The following is a 24002-nucleotide window of genomic DNA, read 5'->3' on the forward strand; positions in this document are numbered from 1 at the left end:
ACGAGACGGTTTCTCAAGCGACAGAATTCGTCATCGTGTGTTAATATGAAACCAGCACAGTGTTTTGTGCTCACACCTAGTGAGTATATTTACACAAGACACCAGTCCATTTCCTGTATGCGTAACCAGAATATTTATCATCTACAGTCTGTTTATGAGTCTATAATTGGTGTTTTTGTCCTAGTTTTTCCTTTACCTTTTGCAGACTTGCAGCATATTGTTTCATAAAAAAAAATTCCCCTCATCATACTTGCTCTCCTTTTGTTTTTTCATCTGTAATGTTGTCAGGCAACTGCACTACAGCAAAACACAATGACAATTGATCTGTTGTTTTTATGTCATCTAGTATTATGAATATCAATATCATCTCTCTCATTCCCTCTCCCTTTTTGTCCCTCTCTTGCATGCCCACGTTTTTTCTCTCACGCTCTTTTTAACATTCCTATCTAGGCGTTTTAGCGCTAATAATTATCCAGACACTCCAGATCTCATAAAAGCCTGTTTGAGCCTGTAAAGTGATCCCCCTCCTTTGTGGCAGCAGTTATGCCCTCTTATGAGAGTGATGTATCGATTTACACGATTTTTGTGACACATTTGGAATATATGAACCACAGACTTATTGCTTTCTCATATAATTCTGGTTTGAGGGGAAGAGAGAAAGGAAAAACGGAGGGAAAAGGCCATTTAGAAGGATGAGGATATTTGAAGTGATAAAAAAGAGAGAAAGAATGGTAGGCGCTTTTACATTCACTTTTTACCACAGCTGATTTTGTCCCCACTGCATTATAAAACACAGCAGGGATGCTTCTCTAATTACCGAGCAGGAGTTTTCATTTCGTTAGTGTGTGTTTTAATGTTTTGCTGAGTGGTCATTGCGGTTATCATTAGTGGCGGAAAACGAAAGCAACAATGTTCTCTTCAGCACACAGCTCTCAGACGTCCCCTCCAATTTTGCAGCTCACAAAAAAAAGTCACAAACTGCAAAATTACTGATATAAATTTACTGACTTAAATCCGCCCTAATATAACTTTTATTATAACTTATAAAACCGTTAAACCAAAATCTCAGCTTTGAGTATCGTCCTAGACGTGCAGATATGCATCACACTTTGCTGAGCCACTGACTGACAAGTTATCAAATTAATATGTCACAAGTTCATTTGAGCACACTTGAATAGGTCAGCAAGAAAGATTGCTGTTTCGGATCAAAAATGGACAACTCGGTAAAAAAATTTAATGACACTTTTTTTCTTTTTTTTACCATAACTAATTGTAATGTTAATTTTTTGCATTCCAGTTATGACTTGGAAATTAAAAACAGTACAAGTACTAGATATCAATACATCACATAGATGATTTATTTATCAAAATGGTAAAATATAATTTAATCATTAAATAATGAATTATTAGTCTAATTAATATTCATTAGAAAAGCCACATTACCAACAAGAAAGTCTCTCAACTTTCTGTAACAAAGGGATATATGTGGTAAAAAAACAACAAAAAAAAACTATTAATTGCTATTAATTAATATTAAATTAATTGCTAAAACCCTTAAATGATTGTTCACCCTAAAATGAAAATCTGTCATCATTGACCTACTCTCATTTCATTCCAATACCACATGGCTTTCTTTCTTCTGCAGAAAATGTTTTGAGAAATGTTATGTTGTCCATACAATGGAAGTCAGTGGGCTCCAATATTAATCATTCTTCAAAATGTCTTATTTGTATGTTCCACAGAAGAAAGTAAGTCTTGTAAATGATGACAGAATTGTAATTTTTGGGTGAACTAACCCTTTAATCTCATAAATTTGGGGGTTGAATTACAATAGGGTCCTTGTAAGAAAAAAAGTATTTGGCAAAGTTAATTTGCATGATTTCAGCATTGTGGAAATGCAGGCCTGTACGCAGCTGTGCTATCATCCAGCTGTTGGCTTATTTTATCCAATCGGCAATCGCTGATGTCATTCTCACCTGCAGGAAGTGTTGTCAACGAGAATAACACAGTATTTGTGAGAGCTTGTGTGCCCTCCAGTTTGTTCATATCCCACACATTGACTCACTCAGTACCTTGTACAATCTAACCTGTAGGGTGCGACTTGAGAGCTGATGTACCCTGAAGCTGAGCGGGCCTGTGGCAGGCAGATATGCTGTTTGCAGTGATGCGCACACACAGAGATTCTGATGTACTTCAACACACTCCTCTAGCACTGACTCTTTGTGAGATCTCTGTGGAGAAAACATTCAGCTTTAGCTCCCAGCGCAACACGCTCATGCAGAAGATATACTGTTCAAAACGACAACAAAAAAATTGGACACGTTCTGCTAAAGTTAGTTCTGAAAAATGCTTTTTTTGTATGCCACTTGATTTTATATTTTATGTAATAGAGCAGTTTTCGTGACATTCATTTTTTAAAGGTGCTATATGTAATTTTTTTTGACTATACTAAAGCATAAAAATACCATAATGTTTCAGATATTTAGGAAAGATGCTAAATATACATACTCATTTCTCTGAAAAACAATGCTACAGCCAGTTATTCTACTTTGAAATATGCATTCCGTGTCGGAATGTCTGTTTTTGTTTTCCTCTGTGATTCCGTCCACTGCCAATTTACCCAATAGTATTTCAACACCCCAGTTTCCATAAAACAGTGTATTTCAGCCATGGAAGCCAGCAAATGAACTGGATCAAAGATCGCAGATTCTACCCGACCTTAAAAGCCTCGGCATCCACAAAAAGCTCTATGACCAGATGCATATTAAAACGCGGATAAATCAACTCATCAACTTACAGTGTAAGACTCGACGTCTTCCATTGTGAATTGCGCTCATTCCTGTTGCGTCCTCAATCTGGAAACCCGCGTGAATGTCAAGTCTGAGGAGGAGGGGGCGGGAGAAACAACCCTCTCCCAATATTTTGAATTAGGACTGCAGTACCTATTTCAACCACTAGCTGTCAATTTTACATACTACACCTTTAAGTGTTTTAAAGTTGGCATGAAATGAAAATTCACCCTATTTTCTGTGCAGGTGAAATTTTCTGAAAACATTTTAACCTTGTCTTATTAGCTTCCAGTGAAACAACACTAGTCTCTCTGGTGACATATGCCAGACTTTTCCAATTGTTCGGATAAAAATGATAGATAGAACCTACCTTATTTTACTTTTTGAAAATCCTTTTCCATTGGATGTATGTGAGGACATGGAAGAAATTTCACTACAGTTTTATCACAGCTTTAAGTCTCTTAATACTCTTATTATATGCACACACAACAGTCCATCTTTCTTCCTTTAGTGTGGAGAGCAGTGTCAGTTCTTGCAGGTTTTGAAATGGTTTGGCTTTCTCTCATGCCCATTTCATTACCTTTAATTAATTTAGAAGAGGCTAACCCGTAGAAGCCTGTAGTTTGGGCTTATTGGCTAGGGAACATTCCGGTCACGAAGTGAGATGTACAGATCTAAATCTGGACCTGAGGTGAAGAAGGGAGAAAAAGCCATGTCATTAATGACAAATGCCACCTCAAAACATACAATATGCAGAATAGTTGCATTTCCCTCAGGCACAGGGAGAATGAAAGAACAGGAAATTAAATCGAACTTGAAAATAAATTGCACATTTCTGTATAATTATGTTCGTGTCTATTTTTTGATGAGGACTATTTTGAGCTCCTCTCTAAATACCTTAAGACAAAAGGAGCAGATTTTTCCTTTTTGTGGATGTTCTATATTGTCTGTCTGAAGACTCTTGTGACTGATTTGCTGAAGCACACAGCACACATGAAGTGGTTCCACTCAAAAAGAGCACATAATTCGCTCAGGACTTGATATAGATATGTCACAACAGAACATTTCTGCAGCACATCCCTTTGAACCTACAAATCTTTTTGATTCTCGCTTGTTTGTAGTGTCTCTCAGATGTTTTCTCAAAGTTTATTTATGAAGGTTCTGTATGAAGCCCTGTGATCCCAACATCTGAGGACTTAATATAATGTATACATGATACTTCACTTGTAGCTGCCCTAGGTGGTCCATTCATGTATTAATGTTTTCTGACAAAGACTGGGCATAAAGCTTCATTTTTTTAAATTCTCATTTATGACCTCTTGTTAGAAGGAGAATTAAAATAGCTAGAGACTCAGTGGCAGTTGCTCAGGTGGCTTATGACCCCTTGAAAGTATGTAACCTGAAGAGTGCTATCTTTGTTTTATGGGCTGTTGGTTTTGGAAACATGCCATGTGATTGATCACTGACTATAGACAACCGACAAGGAGAAATAGAAGTTCATCTCAGCATTTAAAACATCTGCTATACAAAAATAACTTGCTTTGTTTTGCTGACAGTTGACTCTTATAAGTTGATCGTTCAAAAGATGCTTAAGTTAGTTTTGATGAATGGAAAGTTCAAAAGAACAGCATTTATTTGAAATGGAAATTTTTAGAAACCTTCTAAATATTTCATATTCTCTCTGTCAACCAATCAATAATCAGTTTGTTCACCCATGCACTCCCAGCTGACCAATCAGAATCAAAGTCTTTTTGGCACATGCTTTTTGTTCACCAAAGGCAAGTTCTCATTGGTCATGACATTTTTAGGCCATCGGTGTTCTTGAGGTGGATTGATTTCAGGCATGAACTACAAATGTAGAGTCAGGCCGACATGCTTCTTAGAAGATGTCTAGTTGCATTAAAGTTTATTGTCTAAACAACAGTCATCGGGTGCACATACGTGTGTGGCTATCTGCCCAAATTTCTCTCGCTTATATGCCTTTCTGTGTCGTCCCTTGAGCAGAATTTCAGTGTCTCATAATGTGCTACCACTTGCTTGATTCAGGAGAGGGACTGGTTTAGGAAAGGTTGATTAACTTGTCATTTCTTTTCATTTGTCTTCTCTTAGGTTCACATTTGCACAGCGGGACTCATTGTTACTCCTCCACCAAGCAGTCCTGTCACCACGGCGACAGTTTTCACATTTCCACCAGAAACCAGCTATGCCTCTATTCCAGTGGTGAGTCTATAAATGTACTTAGTATGTCAAAAATCTTCATCATCCTATAATTTACTCGTATCACATTCTTCTGACCTGTATATATAAAGTCACCCTGTCTGTACATCAGTATTCACACGCAACCCTATTACTCAATTCTACTTGATATAGCCAGGCCAAATAAGTGGCCGATGTTTGCCATTTCAAGATTTTCGGTTTTGACCAATAACTGGTGAATTAACAGAATCGTTAAGCTTTTTTTTAAGCAAAGTTTTAGAAAGTTCAAGTTATGATTACTTTTGAAAAGAATTCGGTTTAAAGTGCAAAATATTTACAGCATCTATCTGCTCTCTAGTGCTATGGGTAAAAACTAGGGATGTGCAAAATTTGATGTTTTTTAAATAGATTTTCTTTAGGGGCATTCACACAAGATGCGTTCTTCTGTTCAAATACAGAATGAAACTGAGACAGAAGGGGTTTTGCAATATACTGGTATTGACGACGTCCATGAGTTAAAGATGATCTTGATCAATTTTGACATCTTTTCCCCAAACTTTCTATAGTTATTATATCTTTTTATAAAAATGCAATGATTATGGTGCAAAAAGTATTTGGATTCTGAGAGCAGTTGTCCTAAAGTTTATTGTTGGAGGCGGTGGATTTTTTTAACTAAATGACTGTTTTGATGGCTGTTGCTACAATGCTTGAAAGGAAAAGAATATAAAGATGCAGCTTCTTTGTTTTTTTTGTTGCGTGCTGACAATAACAATGACTTTTAGCACAGTAGAACCCAGCATGCTGTGAGCTAAAAACTCTCTCTAAGATGTTATGTTTCTAAATTCATCCCATGTAAAGCAAAACAGTATTAAAGCTGAGTGCTTAATTAAGAATGCAACATAATCTTTAACTCAGTTTCAGCATTAACAGTGTGCACTGCTGTTCAAAAGTTTGTGTTCGGTAAGATTTTTTTGAAAAGTCATAAAGGCTGCATTTATTTGAATAAAAATACAGTTAAAAAATAATAATGTGGTGAAATGTCACTGCTCATTATTATCAATGATGGAAACAGTTGTTGATGCTTAATATTTTTGTGTAAACTGTGATATAATTTTTCCAGGATTCTTTGATGAATAGAAAGTTTAAAAAAACTGTGTCTCTTTGGAATCTAAATCCTTTGTAACATTATATGTCTTTGCTGTCATTTTTTATCAGTTTAATGTTAAATGCCAAACTTTTAAAACCATAGTTCATCAAAATGGAAACACACTCACATAAACAAGGCAGAATATAATCTCTCTCTCTCTCATTCTCATATATATTTGCATACACATACACTCAAGTGCTAATTCTAAACGAGGACAGTTTGCCATCTGATCAGCCTCAATACAAACACACACACACACACACACTTCTCAGGGAGTTGTGTGGGCCTCAGGGTGGACACTAATGGCTCTCTGAGATTGATGTGTGTGCAGTGCTATGTGGGTACTGTTTCCTTTTGTTTTCAACGCATTGTTTTTGTAATGGTGGCCTTAGTGTGCATCAGTTGCCTCTCATATCTCGCATACGGGATTTAAAAGCACCAGAGAGCAAGACGGTTGTTTTCTAATTGCTGTAAATCCACATTAAGCAATAACAAACACAAGACAAATCAATTCATAAAACAAATTTGATGAGCATTAGTAGACAAATGCATTGTAGGAGAACTTAAAAATGAACAGATCTTACTGACAAAAAGGATTTACTTAAAGCAACAAAACAAGCATTATAGTGTGAGAGTTGCTTTCGTAGTGGTGCCACTGGGCTCATAAAGTCTGTTTGCAGATGTGTGTGTGCGTTGGTCCATATGGAACCGATTTATCCGTCTTCAGCCAGACATGTAGCCCAGGCTGGATATCCACCAATCACAACACCTGCCAAACTCCCCGCTTGTTAGCAACCAACACACAAGCTGGAAAGTCACCGTCAGTGGGATTATGGTTTTAATGGCATTGTCCAAACTTGTAGGGATCTCTCTGACATAATTTCCTGCTACACATAAATCTGAGTTATGTATGAAATATATCAGCAAAATAACAATGAATATGGGCTGATATGAGACTTAAAGAAAACAAGAATTTATGTAGGCTACTTTAAATGCATTGTTTCTTAGGTATGCATAATTTAGTAGGCGTTGTGATATATTAACAGATGTGTTTGATTATTTCAGGATGCTCTTCCTCCTCCACCTCCGCCTCCACCTCAGTCTCGGTCCTCAGCTGTGGGCGCTGCCGCCTTGAATGCTGGTCAAAGGCCGTCACCTGCAGTGGGTGACCAGAGTGGCCGTCAGAGACCTACAGTGTGAGTAGAACATCCACACGCTTTAAATATACAAAGTTAATTCAATTTATAGTGCATGCTATGTATTGGAGAGAGTATGAGAGAGTCCTTTCAACTCTAACTCTCCTCTCTGCTATTACCCAATGCCAGCTGAGCGTGACTGAACACACAGGTGAGGGGTCAGAGGTCATCTCTAAGGGGACTAGGTTTGTCTCTGGGGATTTAACCTAAACCCTGATCCCTTGCCTTTCACCTTTTGCCTTCATATTAACTTAACACAGCACAATACACACCTGATTTCTGTTGGATCCGCCTGTAGTGCCCTGAGTGGAGTATGTTTATGCCTGTTACTCATGACATTCCCATTTCCAAGGCAATTTTTAAAGACTTCATGCCTTTTTGGTGTGCTTAGAAATTAAGATTATGTAGATTGTGATGTATGATAGCCATGTGGAAACAGCGCCAATGCCTGTTTGATCAGCAGTACTGCATGTAAGGCAAACTTTTTAATAATAAAAAAGGATAAATTAATTAAAAATGGTATGTGGTATTCAGGTATGTGGCGATGTTTCCCTACACACCCCGTAAGGAAGATGAGTTGGAATTGAGGAAGGGAGAGATGTTTCTGGTGCTGGAGCGCTGTCAGGACGGCTGGTTTAAAGGAACATCCATGCACACTGGCAAGATTGGAGTGTTCCCTGGTAACTACATGAGTCCTGTCAACAGGTATGGTACACACACACACTTGTACATGTTATCACTCATACACCCTGTAAGCTAAGGACAGATTAGATTGTCCTCTGGCTTTCCAGTGGTTTATATCCTTCAGGCACACACACCAGTTGCAGATAAATCTAAGCTGGTCACATTAACACTTGGAATTGTTTAAGGAATGTTCCAGGTTCAATAAAAGGTACGGTTTATTGACAGAATTTATCAATCATAATGGCGATTCCCAATTGAAAAAAGTGTAAAATGTGGGGCAAGTCACAATTCTTTTTTTGGTAACTGACAATGAAGTTTCTTTTTCACCTCAGCACTCCCTTGTGGCAGGCATGAGAATTACAGACATTATCATTCACTTATTAAATGAAAATGCATCACCTGAAAAACATTCATCGTGATTAGCCATTTACATTCAATGTACAGAGGTCTACAAAATGTCCTCCTCACAGTCAAGTAACTTTTTTTCTATATCAACTCCTATTAAATTTAGTTCTTCCTTATCAGACCTATGACGTAAAAAGGAATATAACTAGACAGAGCCCTTTAAATGTTCAGGCGAATGTGTTAAATCATGTATGGATGTTTCTGTTGATTTGCTGTAAAATGCATTGCTGTGACAAAAGATCCAGGATAAGATCTGCATAATCAGTGTAAAGGGTCTTGAACCTCACACTTCTCTTTTACTGCAGGACTGTTTCTGGCAGCAGTCAGCCAAAAGTTCCCCTGACCCTGTGCTCCCAGGCTGGACGTGGCGTCACCATTGTTAGCCCCTCCTCTGCTCCTCTTGGAGCCGCCCTGGGGAGTGTCGACCCCAGCAAACCCCTTCCAGTCTGCCCCAATCCCACCCCATCTTGCTCACTGCCTGCTGCTGTAGTAACAGCTGCACACATACCCACTGGTCAGCACCCCAAAGTGCTCATGCATGTGACGTCACAGATGACTGTTAACCAGGCACGCAGTGCGGTCAGGACAGGTAGATATACATGCACTCACGCACCTAATAATAAACACCACTCAGAATTTTAATACAAAAACAGGCCTATGTGCTCCTGATATATCCAAACATGTTTTTGATTTCTGAATTAAAATTCATCATAATATTTTTGGGGGAATAAAGCATAAAAAATATGATACCATAATGAAGAGAAAAGCCTCATAAAAAATGATTTCTTAAAAAAAGAAAACCTTAAGTAGTTTTGCCATTTATTATTATTTTTAGCAAATAATACTTAGTGTACACTCACGTGCACTAAATTAATACTTTTCTTGAACATTTTTCAAAATCATGTAAAACCAACATTAATACAAAGTTGTTTGTACAAATACAAACCAACATTAATACTAAAAACGTGGCATGTGTTTTGAACTACATTTATATTTATATATATATTCTTTATCATGGACATTCAAATTTATCATTAAAACCATAAATCATATTCCACCTTTTTCCCCACCAGCTGTGAGTCATAGTCAGGACCGGCCTACGGCAGCAGTGACGCCCATCCAATCCCACAATTCTGTGGCCTACCTTCCTAACACAGCTGTGATTCTTCAGGCCTCACCTGTCCTCGGCTCCAGCCCGGGATCCTCCTCAGCCAGAATCGGTGTGGCTATGGGATGTGCAGCCGCCTCCTTGACCCCTCCTAATGTTAGCGCTGCTTCTTTGGATGGTGATGTCATGAGACCTGTCTCTGTGGTAGCACTTCCTGTGAACCCTGGCAGCACAAAATCTCTGGGTGCAGCCTCGAACCATGGTGTTGCTTGTAGATTGGATAAAGACAGCAAGGTAAGACCATTGAACTAAAGCCTCGTTCACACTGCCAGCGACTTTGTCGCTGTATGTCGCTAGTCTCTGTACTGTGAAGTCGCTTGTGGGCATTCCTAGTGCTGCCGCTCTAATGTTACTGGTAGACTGCACGTCTTGCCATATCTATAGACAGTACAATCACAAGTGATATATAAAACTAAGATATCATTCTAATTTGACTAGGATTTAGGCTTAAAATAATTAAAAGTAACATTATGCTGTTGGAGAGTTGTTATCAGGGTTCTCAAGTCTCACGCATTGGCCGTGAGACACACGCAATTCAACCAGTTCACACGCTCACACGCCACACCATGTATTTCTCACGCTGAAAAGGCAATGCCAACCAAGTTGTCCTGCAAGCTTTATAACGTTGTGTACGAGGCGCACGCACACAAAGTGTGCACGCACCGTACGTTCGTTACTAGGTAACCAACAACATCGCGCGAACGCGCTGGGTTTGTGCTGGTGTAATGCATTGGTCAAAAAAAGTAGGGTTTTTTTTTCTGACAGACCAGCCCATGAAACATGTAGATCAGCGGCCCATTGGTTCTTTTCTTGATTGACACTGGGCTGGCCCAATCACAACTTTAAACGAGTGAGCGAGCGTGCAGCAGTGTCAGTGTGTATCTGTCAAAATATTCAGCGAGATGGAGAAGAAACGCAAGGAATGTGCAGAGAAATAGCGTGAAACAATAGAAACTGGCCCTTAAAGCAGACACTGTAAACTGTGTCAAAATATACAGTATGTTTTCTGCCCTTCATCAGCTCCTGTGATGATGATGATAGTGAGGAGGATCAGGAGAGAGATGAGTAATCCGCGGTAAGCATAACTACTTTCAAAACACTTAGGCCATGTCATGAGTGTAGGAACCCATAACCCAGTTACAGATTATTTCCATATCTGCATATTTGACGATTACCGCAATTCACTAGAAATTTAATGAGAGGCGTTTGTAAACCATGTTTTCCGCCAAAATAAAAGCTTGATGCAGTTTGCGTCAAAATAAAAGATCATGTGCTTATCTCTTTCAAGTATAGAAATAGGTACAAATCTAATTATGAAAGTGTCCTTTATTTTTTAGTGCATTTGTTTTTACAAAATATGGCTATTACGGTCATAGGATTAATATTATAACTATTATTATGTAGTAGGTGTAATGTAAATAGACACTGTAACTAAAAGAGGTTTAAATTTTTCTTTGTTTAATTTGCACACTGAATATAGTTTGGAGCTTTTAATTTTGAACTCTCAAAGTGCACCAGATTGATGGATTTAACATTAAAATGCAAAAAAAATTCTCACGAGGGGCAATTTGTTATATTTTTTTATATTTGTAATTTGAAATATAACATTAAATAGTATATTTGATGTGATGAATTGCTCTGTCATTTATCAGATTTACCAATTGTTATAATTTCAATTTGTGCTGGTTAATTATGAACAATGGGTAAAATTGGGGGGCGGGGACAGGCGGGGGCGGGCCTCCATTAAGGCTCCTCCCCTAACCGCATGTGATCTCACTCCAAGCTTTTGATAAAACTTGAGAACCCTGTTGTTATATTAACCACAGCAGTGCTCAATTGACAAATTAAACTCACTCATACTGTCAAAAATTACTAAAATGTCATTCAAATTTGACAAATAATAAATGTTCTTGCTGCATTAGGGCATTTGGCAATTAGAAATTCTCTCTGTTTCACCTCATTTGCTGAGCTGGATGGAGCTGAAATCATCATTTATTTTCATGATTTAGCCTGTTGCGAACCCTGAGGACACAACCCTGAGTGTTCTTTGGCTCAGTGTTCTGGGAGATTTCTCACTACTCTTACATGTACAGTGTAGCTGACTCACAAATCTTCATAGTTCACTTTTATAAACCTTCTTTTCCCAAAGCATGTTTTTCTTTTTGCTTTAGATAGCAGTGGTACTTGAAGATATAAAGATGTAGAAAAAAGGAAAAGGAAGAAAAGTGATGAGTAAAATGTAGAGTAGAGCGATTTAAAGAGAGGGACAGTCTTTTAAATAAGAACAAAATTAATTAAATAAAACTAGTATGATAATGTCATGGCAGTAGACTTTTTCCACGTCCACTTTTTTGTGGCTTTTTGTCTTTTATCTTTTATGACAGATAGGAAAGATTAAGAGGTGACAGACAGGAAGTGAAAGTGTGGGATTGGAACAAGCACAACCATTCTGTGTGTCGAAACACATTTGGGGCCCTATCATACACCCGGCGCAACGCAGCTCCAGGCGCGACGCAAGTGTTTTTTGCTAGTTTCAGCCCGATGCAGTTATAATTTTCAAGTCCTGCCACGTTGTTTAAAGGGGTCATATAATGGTACAAGCACTTTTACAAGTTGATTGTACTGAAATGTGTGTTGGCAGTGCCTGTACACAACCATCATATAATGATAAAAATCCATCCAGTGTTTTTTTTTTTATCTCCTTATATGTTTTCCCCTGTCTCAAATCGAGCCGTCTGACGTCACACGGTCGGACGCCCCTCCTACGATTGTTAATTGACAGCAGCGTTTCAACACAGACCCGCCCTCGCTCGTGAGCGAGCTGTCATCATAGTCCGCCATTGTTGATATGCTGGAGCAGAATGGCGTCTAAGCGATTGTGGTGTTCTGTTCTTGGGTGTAATAACGAACACAGCAGTCATTTTGATGTTCCTATATCCGAACCGCTGAAGACGCAGTGGCGGAGTTTTGTTTTCGAAGGGAATATTCCCCACGATCAATGTCAATGCTTTCATGTTTGAGCGAATAATTTCTCACCAGACTGCTTTACAAACGAGGGTCAGTATAAAGCTAAAGTAAAAAGTTTTTCATGACCATTAGCTGTAACATCAATCTGTCAATGAACTAACGTATACATCAGTAAACACATAGCGTTCGTATCTCACTACTCTACCAGTACATACAAAGATAGATCAAAGTGACATTACGTTAACCAACCATTCAGAAACGTCCTGTTCGAGCCTTAATTGTCCAACTTCTTCGGGGCCGTCTTCTTGTTCCGGGTCCGTCTCTGGTTCAAATTGATACGGTTGCACAGATGTGTCCTCAGAGACTCCCGCTGCCATTCTTTCTCCAAAATATACCCTCAACTGTTGTCAAGGCAAAACTCCACGTGTGTTGTGTCAAAACGCCCCACAGAACAGAGGGGCGAAGTGAGCAAAGCTCATTATCATTTAAAGACACATGCACTTAAATGGCGTGCTGAAAACAGAGCTGTTTTTGACCAGGTAAAATGAGTGTTTTCTTACAATACTAATGAGAATTTTTAATTAAAGTATATTACAAACTTTTCAATTAGACCCTAAAGAATCATATTAACTTTTACAAAAATGGCATTATATGACCCCTTTAAATAGCAAATGCAGTGCGTCTATGGGCATGCTGGTCTGAAAACGAGGTGTGTTCAGGCGCATTGTTGGCTCGTTGCTATTTTGAGGCAACTGAAATAGACTGCGCCATTGACCAACTGAAACCTGGTCTAAAGTCAATGGCACAATATTTTTTTTGTTATTTAAAGAGCGTGGTAGTAATGTGAGCCTATAAGGCGGGTCTACAACACGCGTACACTCTGCTTATTAAACACACAGGGATGCGCAGCAGCACCCAAACATGCCAAATATTACAAATAAAAGGATTACAATGTAAAAGGTTATTATTGTGTACAGTGTACATAAAGATATGGTGGAATCGAGATTGCAAAATTTTGATATTTCGCAAAAACAACTTTTTAATGAGTTAAAATGTTTCATATGATTTCCATTTGATTACATGTTTGCGTAAAAGGCTGTTTGCACTCAGCCTCTTTGTGAATCAAATGTGTAATTTCAGAGAGAGAAGAAAGGCCTGCTGAAACTGCTTTCTAATAAAAAGAAGCTCCGCCCATCTCCCCCATCCTCCCCTACACTGGAAGCAGAGCAATCTATTGTCATGGAGATGCCCCATGGTGCCATTGGACCTGAAATGGCTCAGCCTAGCTCGGCATCGGTGGCGGTAGGACACAACGGTCGTGCTGGGGCCTGTCCGATGGATTCTGAGCTATCTGTGTCAAACACAGACGCAGCGTCACACAGGTGCAGCTCCCAGGACAACACTGCCCCGATCGCCCCGCCTCCACGACAGCCGTGCTCCTCCCTCCTCTCCATGCAGCACGACGGACGACCAATCGTGTGCGAAAGGTACAATAATACCCAGGAATCAACATTCACTTCATACTTAAGAAACAGTGCCTGAGTTCTAAACATCGTATTTGACTATTCCTCCAGGTACCGTGTGGTGGTGTCTTACCCTCCCCAAAGCGAAGCAGAGCTGGAACTCAAGGAGGGAGACATTGTTTTCGTGCACAGAAAACGAGAGGACGGCTGGTTTAAAGGAACACTACAGAGAAACGGTCGAACCGGGCTGTTTCCTGGCAGCTTTGTTGACAGTATCTAACGCACATGGTGTCTAATAATTAGAATGTAATAATTAGATATCAAATTCTCCATCACTGAAAATACAACACTGAACTTCAGCCTTAAGAGTTCAGATTGATGTGTAGCAGTGATCAGTAGGACGGGGCTGCTTGTGACTGCGATCCAACTGCTGGAGTCTGCCAACTATGACAGTCATCAGATTTGACACAACATTCTTATGAAAATCTCAAAACCACCTAGACTGGTCCAAGTCGTTTAGCATTAGATCAAATTCTTTTCTTAAAAACACACAGAAGCGAGAGAGTTTTAGCCGTTCGCACTAGGCACCCTATTTCTAGCACAGTAGATGAAGTTGTGATAGGATTTGTTAATTTATGCATCTGTAACATTTCAAAGACGTTTAATGTGTGCCTTGTACTGTCTCACTTTACTGTATATAAGCAAAGCAAAGCTGATCTGAGTCATGACAAGAACAAATGAATTCTGAAAAACATTTAACTTATTTTTGTTTTGTAGGGACTGAGTTTTTGAGGGAAGTTTTGTTTTGTCAGCCGATTGGTCAAATGCCTGTAGAGCCTGAATAATGTCACTGATGGTCATTTGCTTGAAATAAAACAAACATCAGTACCAGATGAAGAACTCAGAAAGGTTGGTTTGACCATCCATATTTGCTTCAGCTTGCATGTAATTGGCTCTTTGAGTCATAGGATGAGGAGTGACGACACGACAAGCCTGTAGACTCATGTTCTGATTGGTCGTGGTGTGTGTAAACTAAAAAGGTGATATAGCCAGTGTTGGGGAAAGTTACTTTGAAAAGTAATGCATTACAATATTACGTTACTCACTTAAAAAGTAACTAATTGTGTTACTTTTTTAGAAAAGTAATGTGTTATGTTACTTTTTTTCCACATCGACTGGGCTTGTTTTTTTATAACATAAAAAGTTATATTTTTGGGCACATGTAAAGACCCTTTCACACCAAAAGTGAAATAATAATCCTCAGGCTGAAGGAAATGCAGATTCACGCGTGTTCAGTAGAGGGCGCCCCTCAAACAAACCTTTCAGCTGCTTCGGTTCTGGAGAACAGAAGAATAGGATGCAGGAGAAGAGAGTTTAACACTGAACACATTAAATGCATCAATTTTTTTTATTTAACATATTTAGTTATTGCATATAATGTTCTGATTCTGCATTTCACTGATTTTATTCATTTTGAGGAATACTGAATCTTTTTTTGTGCAAGTGAGATGAGTAAATGCACGCTCACATTTAGTCTAGAACTACAATAATCATCATGTTTACACACCCAACGCCTCTGCATTTCAATTTGTCTCAACATGAGGACAGGAGAGCTGTCAGTCAATATATGGGAAAACAAAGTAACTTGCATTACTTGCTTGAAAAAGTAACTCAGATATTTTGTTGTATAATTTGAAAGTAACGTGTTACTTAAAGTAATCTGATTACGTAACTCAAGTTACTTGTAATGAGTTACACCCAACACTGGATATAGGCGTTTGTAAAGGTTTGAGTGAGGGATTGAAGGATAGCATATCATTATTATTTAATTTTTTTAAAGATCAAAATTACACTCAGACATTTTAATGAAATGGTACTAATAATCCTTTGCAATAACATTATGGTCTAATTGATGGTTTTGGATGGCAGAGAAGTCGTTAAACACACAGAAAAGAAACAATCACCCGTAGTAAAAGCACATTCACCCTGGTATCTTACAGTGATAATGGCATTATGCTTTGGTGTGCATGGGTTTGTGTGTTTGTTCCCTCTCTGGTTTTTACAACTGCTTTAGTTTCCTTCAGAATGCTGTACCGACCCATACATGGATACCAACTGACCCGTTTGAGCTCCTGAAAATCACTTTCATTTATTATTACAGTTACGCCGTTGACAGTAGCCTTGACATTACATTACACACTGCTTGATTTCACATGAGCGAGTTAAAATGTCCTTTAAAAACAATGTGTAACCCCAAATTCACAAACATTGTTTTTTGCTTCTGTTTAAGTCGGGTCTGATCTGATGTTGTCTGCTGTATTTTATGTGATATTTCATGTTCTGTATACTTGAAAATGGTGTTTGTGTATTTCTATGCTTTATACCGTAGATGAAATGTTTTATTATTATTATTATTATTTTGAAAGCACAAAATTGATCTTTGATAGATTTGTTTTTAGTATTGATAGATATGATTTATGCCCCTTAAAACATTGGTTTATTTTGGAGATTGCTCTCTTCTGTTGTTGTCTTGATGCCTTTACAACTAACAAGATGGCCTTCAGTTGTTGTGTTATTGAAATTTAGCAGAACGTCTGTTAAAAGGTTTTATCTGAATCATTATTCTCTGTTTTTGATAGCTGGTTTCCATCTCTACTCATGGACTACCTGATGTCCCACCGCTACATTACTGAGCCCTCTCTAGATTAAACCAGGAGCATCTTCAGAGTTGATACATTTTCAGACAAGATTTTACTCACGCAAGATTGCAAGTCAGTAAATGGCGTATTAGTCACACAGCAGAACAAAAATCACTTAACATTTAATTTAAACTCATTAAAGTGTGTGTTAGATATGAGGGGTATAAAATAAAGTAATAACCTTTATAAAACATGTTTTGGAATACTGTTGTGAGTGAAGTATGTTTGAGATCTATATGTGAGCTTGGTGCAAGTGAATAGAAGCTACATACACAAGAAAACTAGTGTTAGCACTTCAGACTGATTATACAATTCAACAGCTCTTCTGAATCCACAATCGTTATTGCTCATCTTTTCAGACTACACGTTTGTGCAGTGTCACTTTCCACATGAAACCATAGCTGTTCTTGCACACAAAGATGCTTCTTTAGAACTCTTAAATTGATCTCAATCAGACACATGGCCACACAATAAAGTTGCACGATATAAGGGTTCTAGAATATGGTCATGCAGATTGCGGCATTAATATGTGCTTTATAAGTACTAATACAAACTGCCAATATCCTAGTAATATGCATGCGAATAATCAACTAGTTAATAATGGATATGTTTCCCTAATCAAAAGTAGTACCATATGTTTATTGTGACATTCATCAGAGTGAAACAGAGAAGTAAAAAATGGATGGAGGGGACTTGGTTTTATCCATTGGTTGTTAATCTGATGGAGGCAGATCTGAATGCGAGCTTGCAGTCAATTGTAAGAAAGGGGATTATGAGGACAAAAATGTCCGAAGAAGTTTGACGTGCGTAACCAGAGAGAAGTCTGCTGTTTTCACCAGAAGATTGAGTTGGCATTTTAGTTTTACATTTTAGAAATTACAAGCTCAAAGTAAGAAAAAAAGAACATGGATGAATTGTTTACTATGAGATCAATAATCATTTCATGGCATATTTAAACCTTAAAGGGTTAGTTCAACCAAGAATGAAATTTCTGTCATTAATTACTAACCCTCTTGTCGTTCCAAACCCGTAATACTTAATCTTCGGAACACAAATGAAGATATTTCTGATGGACTCAAATAACTTTCTGACCCCCCTATAGACTGCAACGTAATCACCACTTTCAAGGCCCAGAAAGGTAGTAAAGACATCAGTAAAATAGTCCATGTGACTACAGTGGTTCAACCTTAATGTCGTGAAGCGACGAGAATACTTTTTGTATCTCTCGGATTTCATCAAAAAGATCTTTGTGTTCCAAAGATGAACGATATAAGGGCGAGTAATTAATGACAGAATTTTCTTTTTTGGGTGAACTAACCCTTTAAATATGCCAAGGGTTGTGAGTTTGCGTGATCGTTTTGTTGAAAGTTCATGCACAGTGTCTGACTCATTTCTTTGTTCCTCTATTAGAGCTCAGTTGTTGGAAACTAGAAACAGGCAACTCCTTAATTCAAGTACTTACAATCCCTTAAAAATGCTCATGCGCCAATAAATTGACTATATTTTTTCTTGCCGTTTAACTTTGACTGAAGCGTACTCCGTGTGCTCTGCTGGGTTACTCTCTGTGTGAGCTGGTGTTGAAGCTTTTTTAACGTGGACTACAGCAGAATACATCACGTCATCCTGGAGAGATATGGAGACAGATGGGATGATTACAGTATTGCATGTTTCAATAAGTTACGTAACCATTGTGCAACAGTGAGTTTGTGCTGAGTGCTGACCTGATTGTCTTGTTCTTTATTTAGTTCTTCATCACTGCTCATCTTTTTCACATTTCTGCCTACTACAACATAAAACATCTTAGCCAGAAGGTTTTCATGTCAAATTTAAACATCAGATATATAGTCTAAATATGTTGTTTCATGATAACACTAAATATGTTGTACCTATTGTTCTACTTTGTTTCAAGAGTACAGCTCCGTTAGCTGGTCATTTACGAGTATATATGTATAGAACATGTGATTATGTGTGTTCATCTACCTCTGTATCTCCAGTAGATAAATGCCAGTAACAGAACTGAGAGAATCACCCCCAACAGAATGAAAACATCTGTGGAAAAAAAAACAGAAATGACATGACAAATGCAAATTTTTTCCACAATATGAGCTCATAAAAGCTGATGATAATGAGAAAATTCATTATTGTAATCATCATTGTATAATGAAAAGCAAACCAAGCCCTATGACTTACATTGAGGTGTGTGGTGTGGTTGTCGAGGTGGTGTAAGTTCTTGTGTTTGGTGTGAAGGTTGATGTGTTGATAAACTGATTGTATGGATGTGTGGTTTCTCTGTTCAGAGGAGAATAACTGTCAATGATCATTTAACAATGCAAACAGCATGTCACCCAACAAGCTTACCTCATTCTTTCAAATATTTAGATTCTTCATAAACAAAATTAACGATTATCAAAGTGACAGCATCAACAGAACAAAACTACCTTCAACGTGAAGTATGTAGGAGACTTGTTTAGATGATACAGAACAAATATAGACTCCTTTGTGCTCTGCGGTCAGTCCTGATATGTGTAGAGAGAGATTTCCTGGAGTAGTTTGATTTAACAGTTTGACTCTGTTCTTGTGGCTCTCAATCTTTTCATTTGGGTAAATTTCTTCATAAGTGTTGTCTAGAAGATACATCCACTGTATCTTTTCAGGTTTAGCCAGTAGTTCAGTGCAGAAGCAGGGCAGAACCATAGACTCTCCTGAATATCCAGTCACAACAGTAGTTGACGTTATTGTGTTCTCAACCAAATTACAGCCTGAAAATATATTTATGGAAGAAAAAAGCCATGAATGACTTGCATTGTAGTAAAGCACACAAGTGAAACGCAACGGTCCATGGATGTAAAATTTGAGTCTGTCAGAATTATTGGCACCCCTGATAAATATGATCAAAGATGACTGTAAAAAAATAAATCTGCCTTGTTTATACTTTTGATCTTTCATTCAAAAAAATCTCAAAAATCAAAACTTTCATTGAAGTAAAAGAATTGAAATTGGATTAATATTATGAAATAAATGTTTTTCTCCAAAACACGTTGGCCACAATTATTGGCACCCCTATAATTTTTTAGGAGTAATATATCTCTGAACTATATTCCCATTAATATTTTGAAATATATATATATGTTCTTGTTTAACAGGAGAATAAATATGAGGAAACACAAAGGCCAAATTCTCTTAATCATCCAAAACCAAATAATATAGTTCTGATATGCAGCAAAAGATTGTTGAGCTTCACAAAATACTTCAAAAGGGACCTGGTTCTACGGTCAGATGAAACTATGAAAAAGAGCTTTTTGGCAGCAAATCCTCCAGATGGGTTTGGAGCAAACGGGGATGAAAAGTACCCCATGCCCTCGGTTAAATATACTGGTGGATCTTTAATGTTGTGAGCCTATTTTTTTGCTGGAGGTCCTGGACATCTTGTTCAGATCCCTGGTATCATGGATTCTAGCTAATACCAACAGATAAAAAATCAAAACCTGATGGCATCTGCTAGAAATCTTATAATGGGCCATGTTTGGATCGTCCATCAGGACAACAAACCAAAACAAACATCAAAATCAACACAAAAGTGTGTCACTAAGCACAAAATGAAGCTTCTGCCATGACCATCCCAGTCCCTGACCTGAACCTGAAATGAGTAGAGTGAACTAAAGAGAAGAAGCGCCAACATGGATCTGGGAATCTGAAGGATCTGGAGAGATTCTGTGTGGAGGAATGGTCTCTGATCTCTTGTCAGGTGTTCTCCAAACTCATCAGGCATTATAGGAGAAGACTAAAGCTGTTATCTTGGCAAAAGTAGATTGCAAAAATTATTTAATAAAAGGGTGCCAATAATTAAGGCCAACGTGTTTTGGAGCAAAGCATTTTTTTCATAATGTGTCACTTTCAAATCTTGTACTTCAGGGAAAAGTTAGATTTTTGTGATTTTTTTTTTTAATGAAAGATCAAAAGGATAAACAATGCAGATTTTTTTTTTAACAGCCATCCAATAATTCTGACCACAACAGTATATCTTTTTATTCTCTGAATAATAATATTGTAAAAAAAATTTTTTAATGTCTGTTGCTGAGCTATCAATCATGTCTAACATGATCTATTTATATTTCTAGAAAAAGCATTCACTTACCCTTCACTTTTAACAGAATGGATGAAGTAATATGTTGTTCAGTAATACACTGATAGAACCCTTCATCTTCCATTCTGAGGCCAGAAATGAGAAGAGACAGATTTCTTGGTGAACTTTCATTAAACAGCACACGTCTGCCGCTGTACTTCTCATCATCAAATACTTGAACCCATTGTCTTTGTCTTTGACTATAAAACTGCCAGGTGAATGTGTTGGCTGTAGACTGAGGATCAGCACAGGAGCAAGGCAGCACCACTGAACCACCGGTGTATCCGGTTATTTCTGTTGTCTGCTGCACATTTGAAAGAATACAGCCTGCAAACGAGAGAGCTTGTTAAAAGTTTACAAATGGGCTTTACTGGAATATATAATAGTCAGAGGGGAAAAGCTGAGAAGACCCTTCAGGTTTTAATGAGTAGTACATTATTGAGCTTATTAGATATCTAAGGAATTACATTACTGTTCTTTGAAAATTTGGTGAGGACCTTCATTCAAAACTTAGAAAGACAATGTTGCTCAAATCTCATCAGATTCAGTTATTTTTTTTATTTGTATGCACAAATACAATTTTTAGTTTCTGTATGCATGACTTCACTATTAAAAAGTGAACTTCCTGATTTATTATAAAACAACCAAAATGTAAATGTCCTTCTTTTAGGAATTCAAAGACCATTTCATGTTTGAATGTCTCTGCAATTGACAAATTCAACTTAAAATATGCTTTAGTGTGTTTTATTTAAAAAAAAGTTTTTTGTTTTAAAGAACTACAACCGTTTCACACTGATCTCATACCAATTCCTCCTAAATAAAAATAAAATAAAAATAACATAAATAAATACAAATCTTAACTTACCAGTACTAAAATGAATCATGAAGAGGAATAGATATAAATGGTCCCTCATGGCTGATTGGTTCTCACTCACGAGTTTATGTGGGCTCTGTCTTATTTTATTAGCTCCTGTTAGCTCTAAGAAACCACAACTTCCTCATTATAAATCTCCATAACTTAAGCAATATTGCAGTTTACTCACTTGTGTTCCTCCATTGCTTTTCTTGTTCATGGCCTTTTCAAATAATAAAACAACAGGATTATCTTGGCGGTGCGGGGTCAAATATTCTTTGAATAAAGCATCAAATAAGTCATAAATCAAAAACATCTAGTTTTATGTTTACGTATATACTGTATGGCTTCTTTGTTGGCTTTGAGAGGCAGCAGAGAGCAGAACTTATTCAAGCCAAAAACCTTCAGAGGAAACATGAAGAGAAGCTGTGAAGACGAGACAGATGCTCACTCGTCTAGGACACACACACGTCTACAATTATTTCTCCAGGTACTCATGATAATCCTTCTGTCTTGCCCTGGTGTTTTATTCATTATACTCTGTTTTGTGAGCTCATCTTAGCAATGTTTTGTAATTGTTGTGTAAAAAGCCTGAACGAAAACAGAAGTGCACAAATTTGTGTTGTGTCAATTTCCACATGAAAGCACATACAGTATGACCTCACACGCACAAATACAGTTGCTTCCTTAAAACACATCTATGTATATCAATCACACTCGTGCCCACACGATAAAGTTGCACCACTCCTTTATAATTCCTCTTGTTATAATTAGTTTTGTCTGTCTGTCACTCCTTCCCATTAAACAAACGGATCATTTTTTACACACTCATTGGTATTCCTTTTACACACTAAAAAAGCCTGTATTGATTATTCTTTCATCCCATTTTCCATTCATTTTTTTAGTTTGCCAGTAAGCAGACATTATAGCAATTTTATGCTTTTGCTTCAAACAGTTGCCAGACATATTGGACAAAATAAGGCTGTTTCAATACATAACTCAAAAATGCTTATTAGTAGATTCACTATATTCTACATACAATTATAGACTATATTTTTGTTCATGTTTCAATGGTTACTACTTTTAATCAGGTGACTTGTAGAGAACCATGACTGCAAAGGTCATAAGCTCGATTACTAAAAAATTTGAATGTGAATTCTGAGTTTAAAATACAAAAAAAGAGTCAGTTTAGCATTGGTACTGATGTACTCAGTGAGCTCTACTGGGTCATTGTGATCAGGTGTGGATGCTGTTTCAACATAAGCAGAAGATGCCACTTCATCCTGGAGAAAGAGAAAGAGATTGTTCATAACTAAAGCTACACTTGCACGCACAGCATTGCATGTAACCAATTGCAATTGCTATTTTATTTTTTATTCTGTGGCAGAAACAAGCTTCCATAAATATTCTCAGCCAGCAAGTTTTGAAACATTTAAACCTCAGACTTCAGCGTAAAACTTCTTATATCTTCAAATAAAAGTAAATTATGGCACTCAAAATAATATTGAGGTTTCTCAAAAACAAAAAGAGTTCAAACAAAAGTATAAAACCAGCTTATTCAGATCTATAACAACTCATTTAAAGTATAGTATTAAATAATAGTATTATACAGTATTACATTTAATGAATTAAATAATAGTTCACCCCAAAAAATGTATTCTGTCATTTACAGTTAAAGACCCAAGGACCAGATATGATTTATTAAGACCCGGAGTCAGAAGTGCAGTCAATTTAAGACAAGTCAGAATTATAATAAATTAAAGAAAAGATTTACTGAAGATAGTTTGCAGTTTCATCAGCAGAAGTCAACTTCAAGACTCACAAGGAGTTCGTAGGCCGCCCCGCTTAGAGTTACAAAGATCACAGCAATTATACACTACACCAAGGTCTAAACTACATCCGTGCTTCAGGTTGAAGGATTCTGACTGGCCAAGAAATAGATAAACACATTTTCCACAATTTCCTATAAACAGATAGACTGAAGCATATCTCCCTCGATAATGCCACACGTCTTGACCTTCCAGGTCGCAGATCTGCGTTTCTAGTTGCCAACATGTCGAAGAAAACAAGTCAGTCGATCTCCAATAATGCACTTGTTCCTTTACCCTGTAACCAAGAAGACTAACACACACACAGACACACAGCTTCTTCAAGGTTGGATTTGGCCAGGCTCTAACTATAAACAGGAGAGTCTTCTCACAACATCAAGATAATACGTTCTTTCTCTCAAGGAGAGGACACTTTAATCTAACACAGTAAAGTAAAGACTTTATTTAAGAAATGGTCACACAACTATAGGTTTCAATGACCCC

General features: G+C 37.5%; 2 protein-coding genes across 4 annotated transcripts in view; one reads left to right on the top strand and one right to left on the bottom strand.

The window, feature by feature from the left end:
- The window catches only part of sh3rf1 (SH3 domain containing ring finger 1), a 58401-nt gene extending 41648 nt beyond the window's left edge, over nt 1-16753 (top strand). Inside the window, exons 6-12 of the mRNA XM_082146635.1 lie at nt 4899-5009; nt 7198-7328; nt 7863-8033; nt 8723-9006; nt 9491-9819; nt 13693-14039; nt 14127-16753. Of these exons, the coding sequence (XP_082002761.1) occupies nt 4899-5009; nt 7198-7328; nt 7863-8033; nt 8723-9006; nt 9491-9819; nt 13693-14039; nt 14127-14295 (1542 nt within the window). The 3' untranslated portion in view covers nt 14296-16753. The remainder of the gene's footprint in view (nt 1-4898; nt 5010-7197; nt 7329-7862; nt 8034-8722; nt 9007-9490; nt 9820-13692; nt 14040-14126) is intronic.
- LOC309481652 (uncharacterized protein) lies at nt 16516-22299 on the bottom strand. Of its 3 annotated transcripts, none has more exons than XM_082146647.1 (8): nt 22093-22299; nt 21703-21913; nt 20850-21164; nt 19153-19473; nt 18905-19003; nt 18695-18763; nt 18436-18494; nt 16516-18337 (listed from the first exon to the last, which is right to left on the bottom strand). In XM_082146647.1, exons 2-8 carry the CDS (start codon nt 21749-21751, stop codon nt 18212-18214), a joined length of 1038 nt encoding a protein of 345 aa, XP_082002773.1. In that variant the 5' UTR covers nt 21752-21913; nt 22093-22299; the 3' UTR covers nt 16516-18211. The 3 variants fall into 3 exon arrangements, with proteins under 3 accessions (XP_082002773.1, XP_082002771.1, XP_082002772.1); XM_082146645.1 differs by having other exon boundaries at nt 18436-18497; nt 22093-22296; XM_082146646.1 differs by having other exon boundaries at nt 18436-18497; nt 21703-22296.
- Between the last annotated feature and the right edge of the window lie 1703 nt (nt 22300-24002).

The sequence above is a fragment of the Leuciscus leuciscus genome (assembly GCF_965113295.1).
Source record: "Leuciscus leuciscus genome assembly, chromosome: 19".
NCBI classification, from domain to species: Eukaryota; Metazoa; Chordata; class Actinopteri; order Cypriniformes; family Leuciscidae; genus Leuciscus; species Leuciscus leuciscus.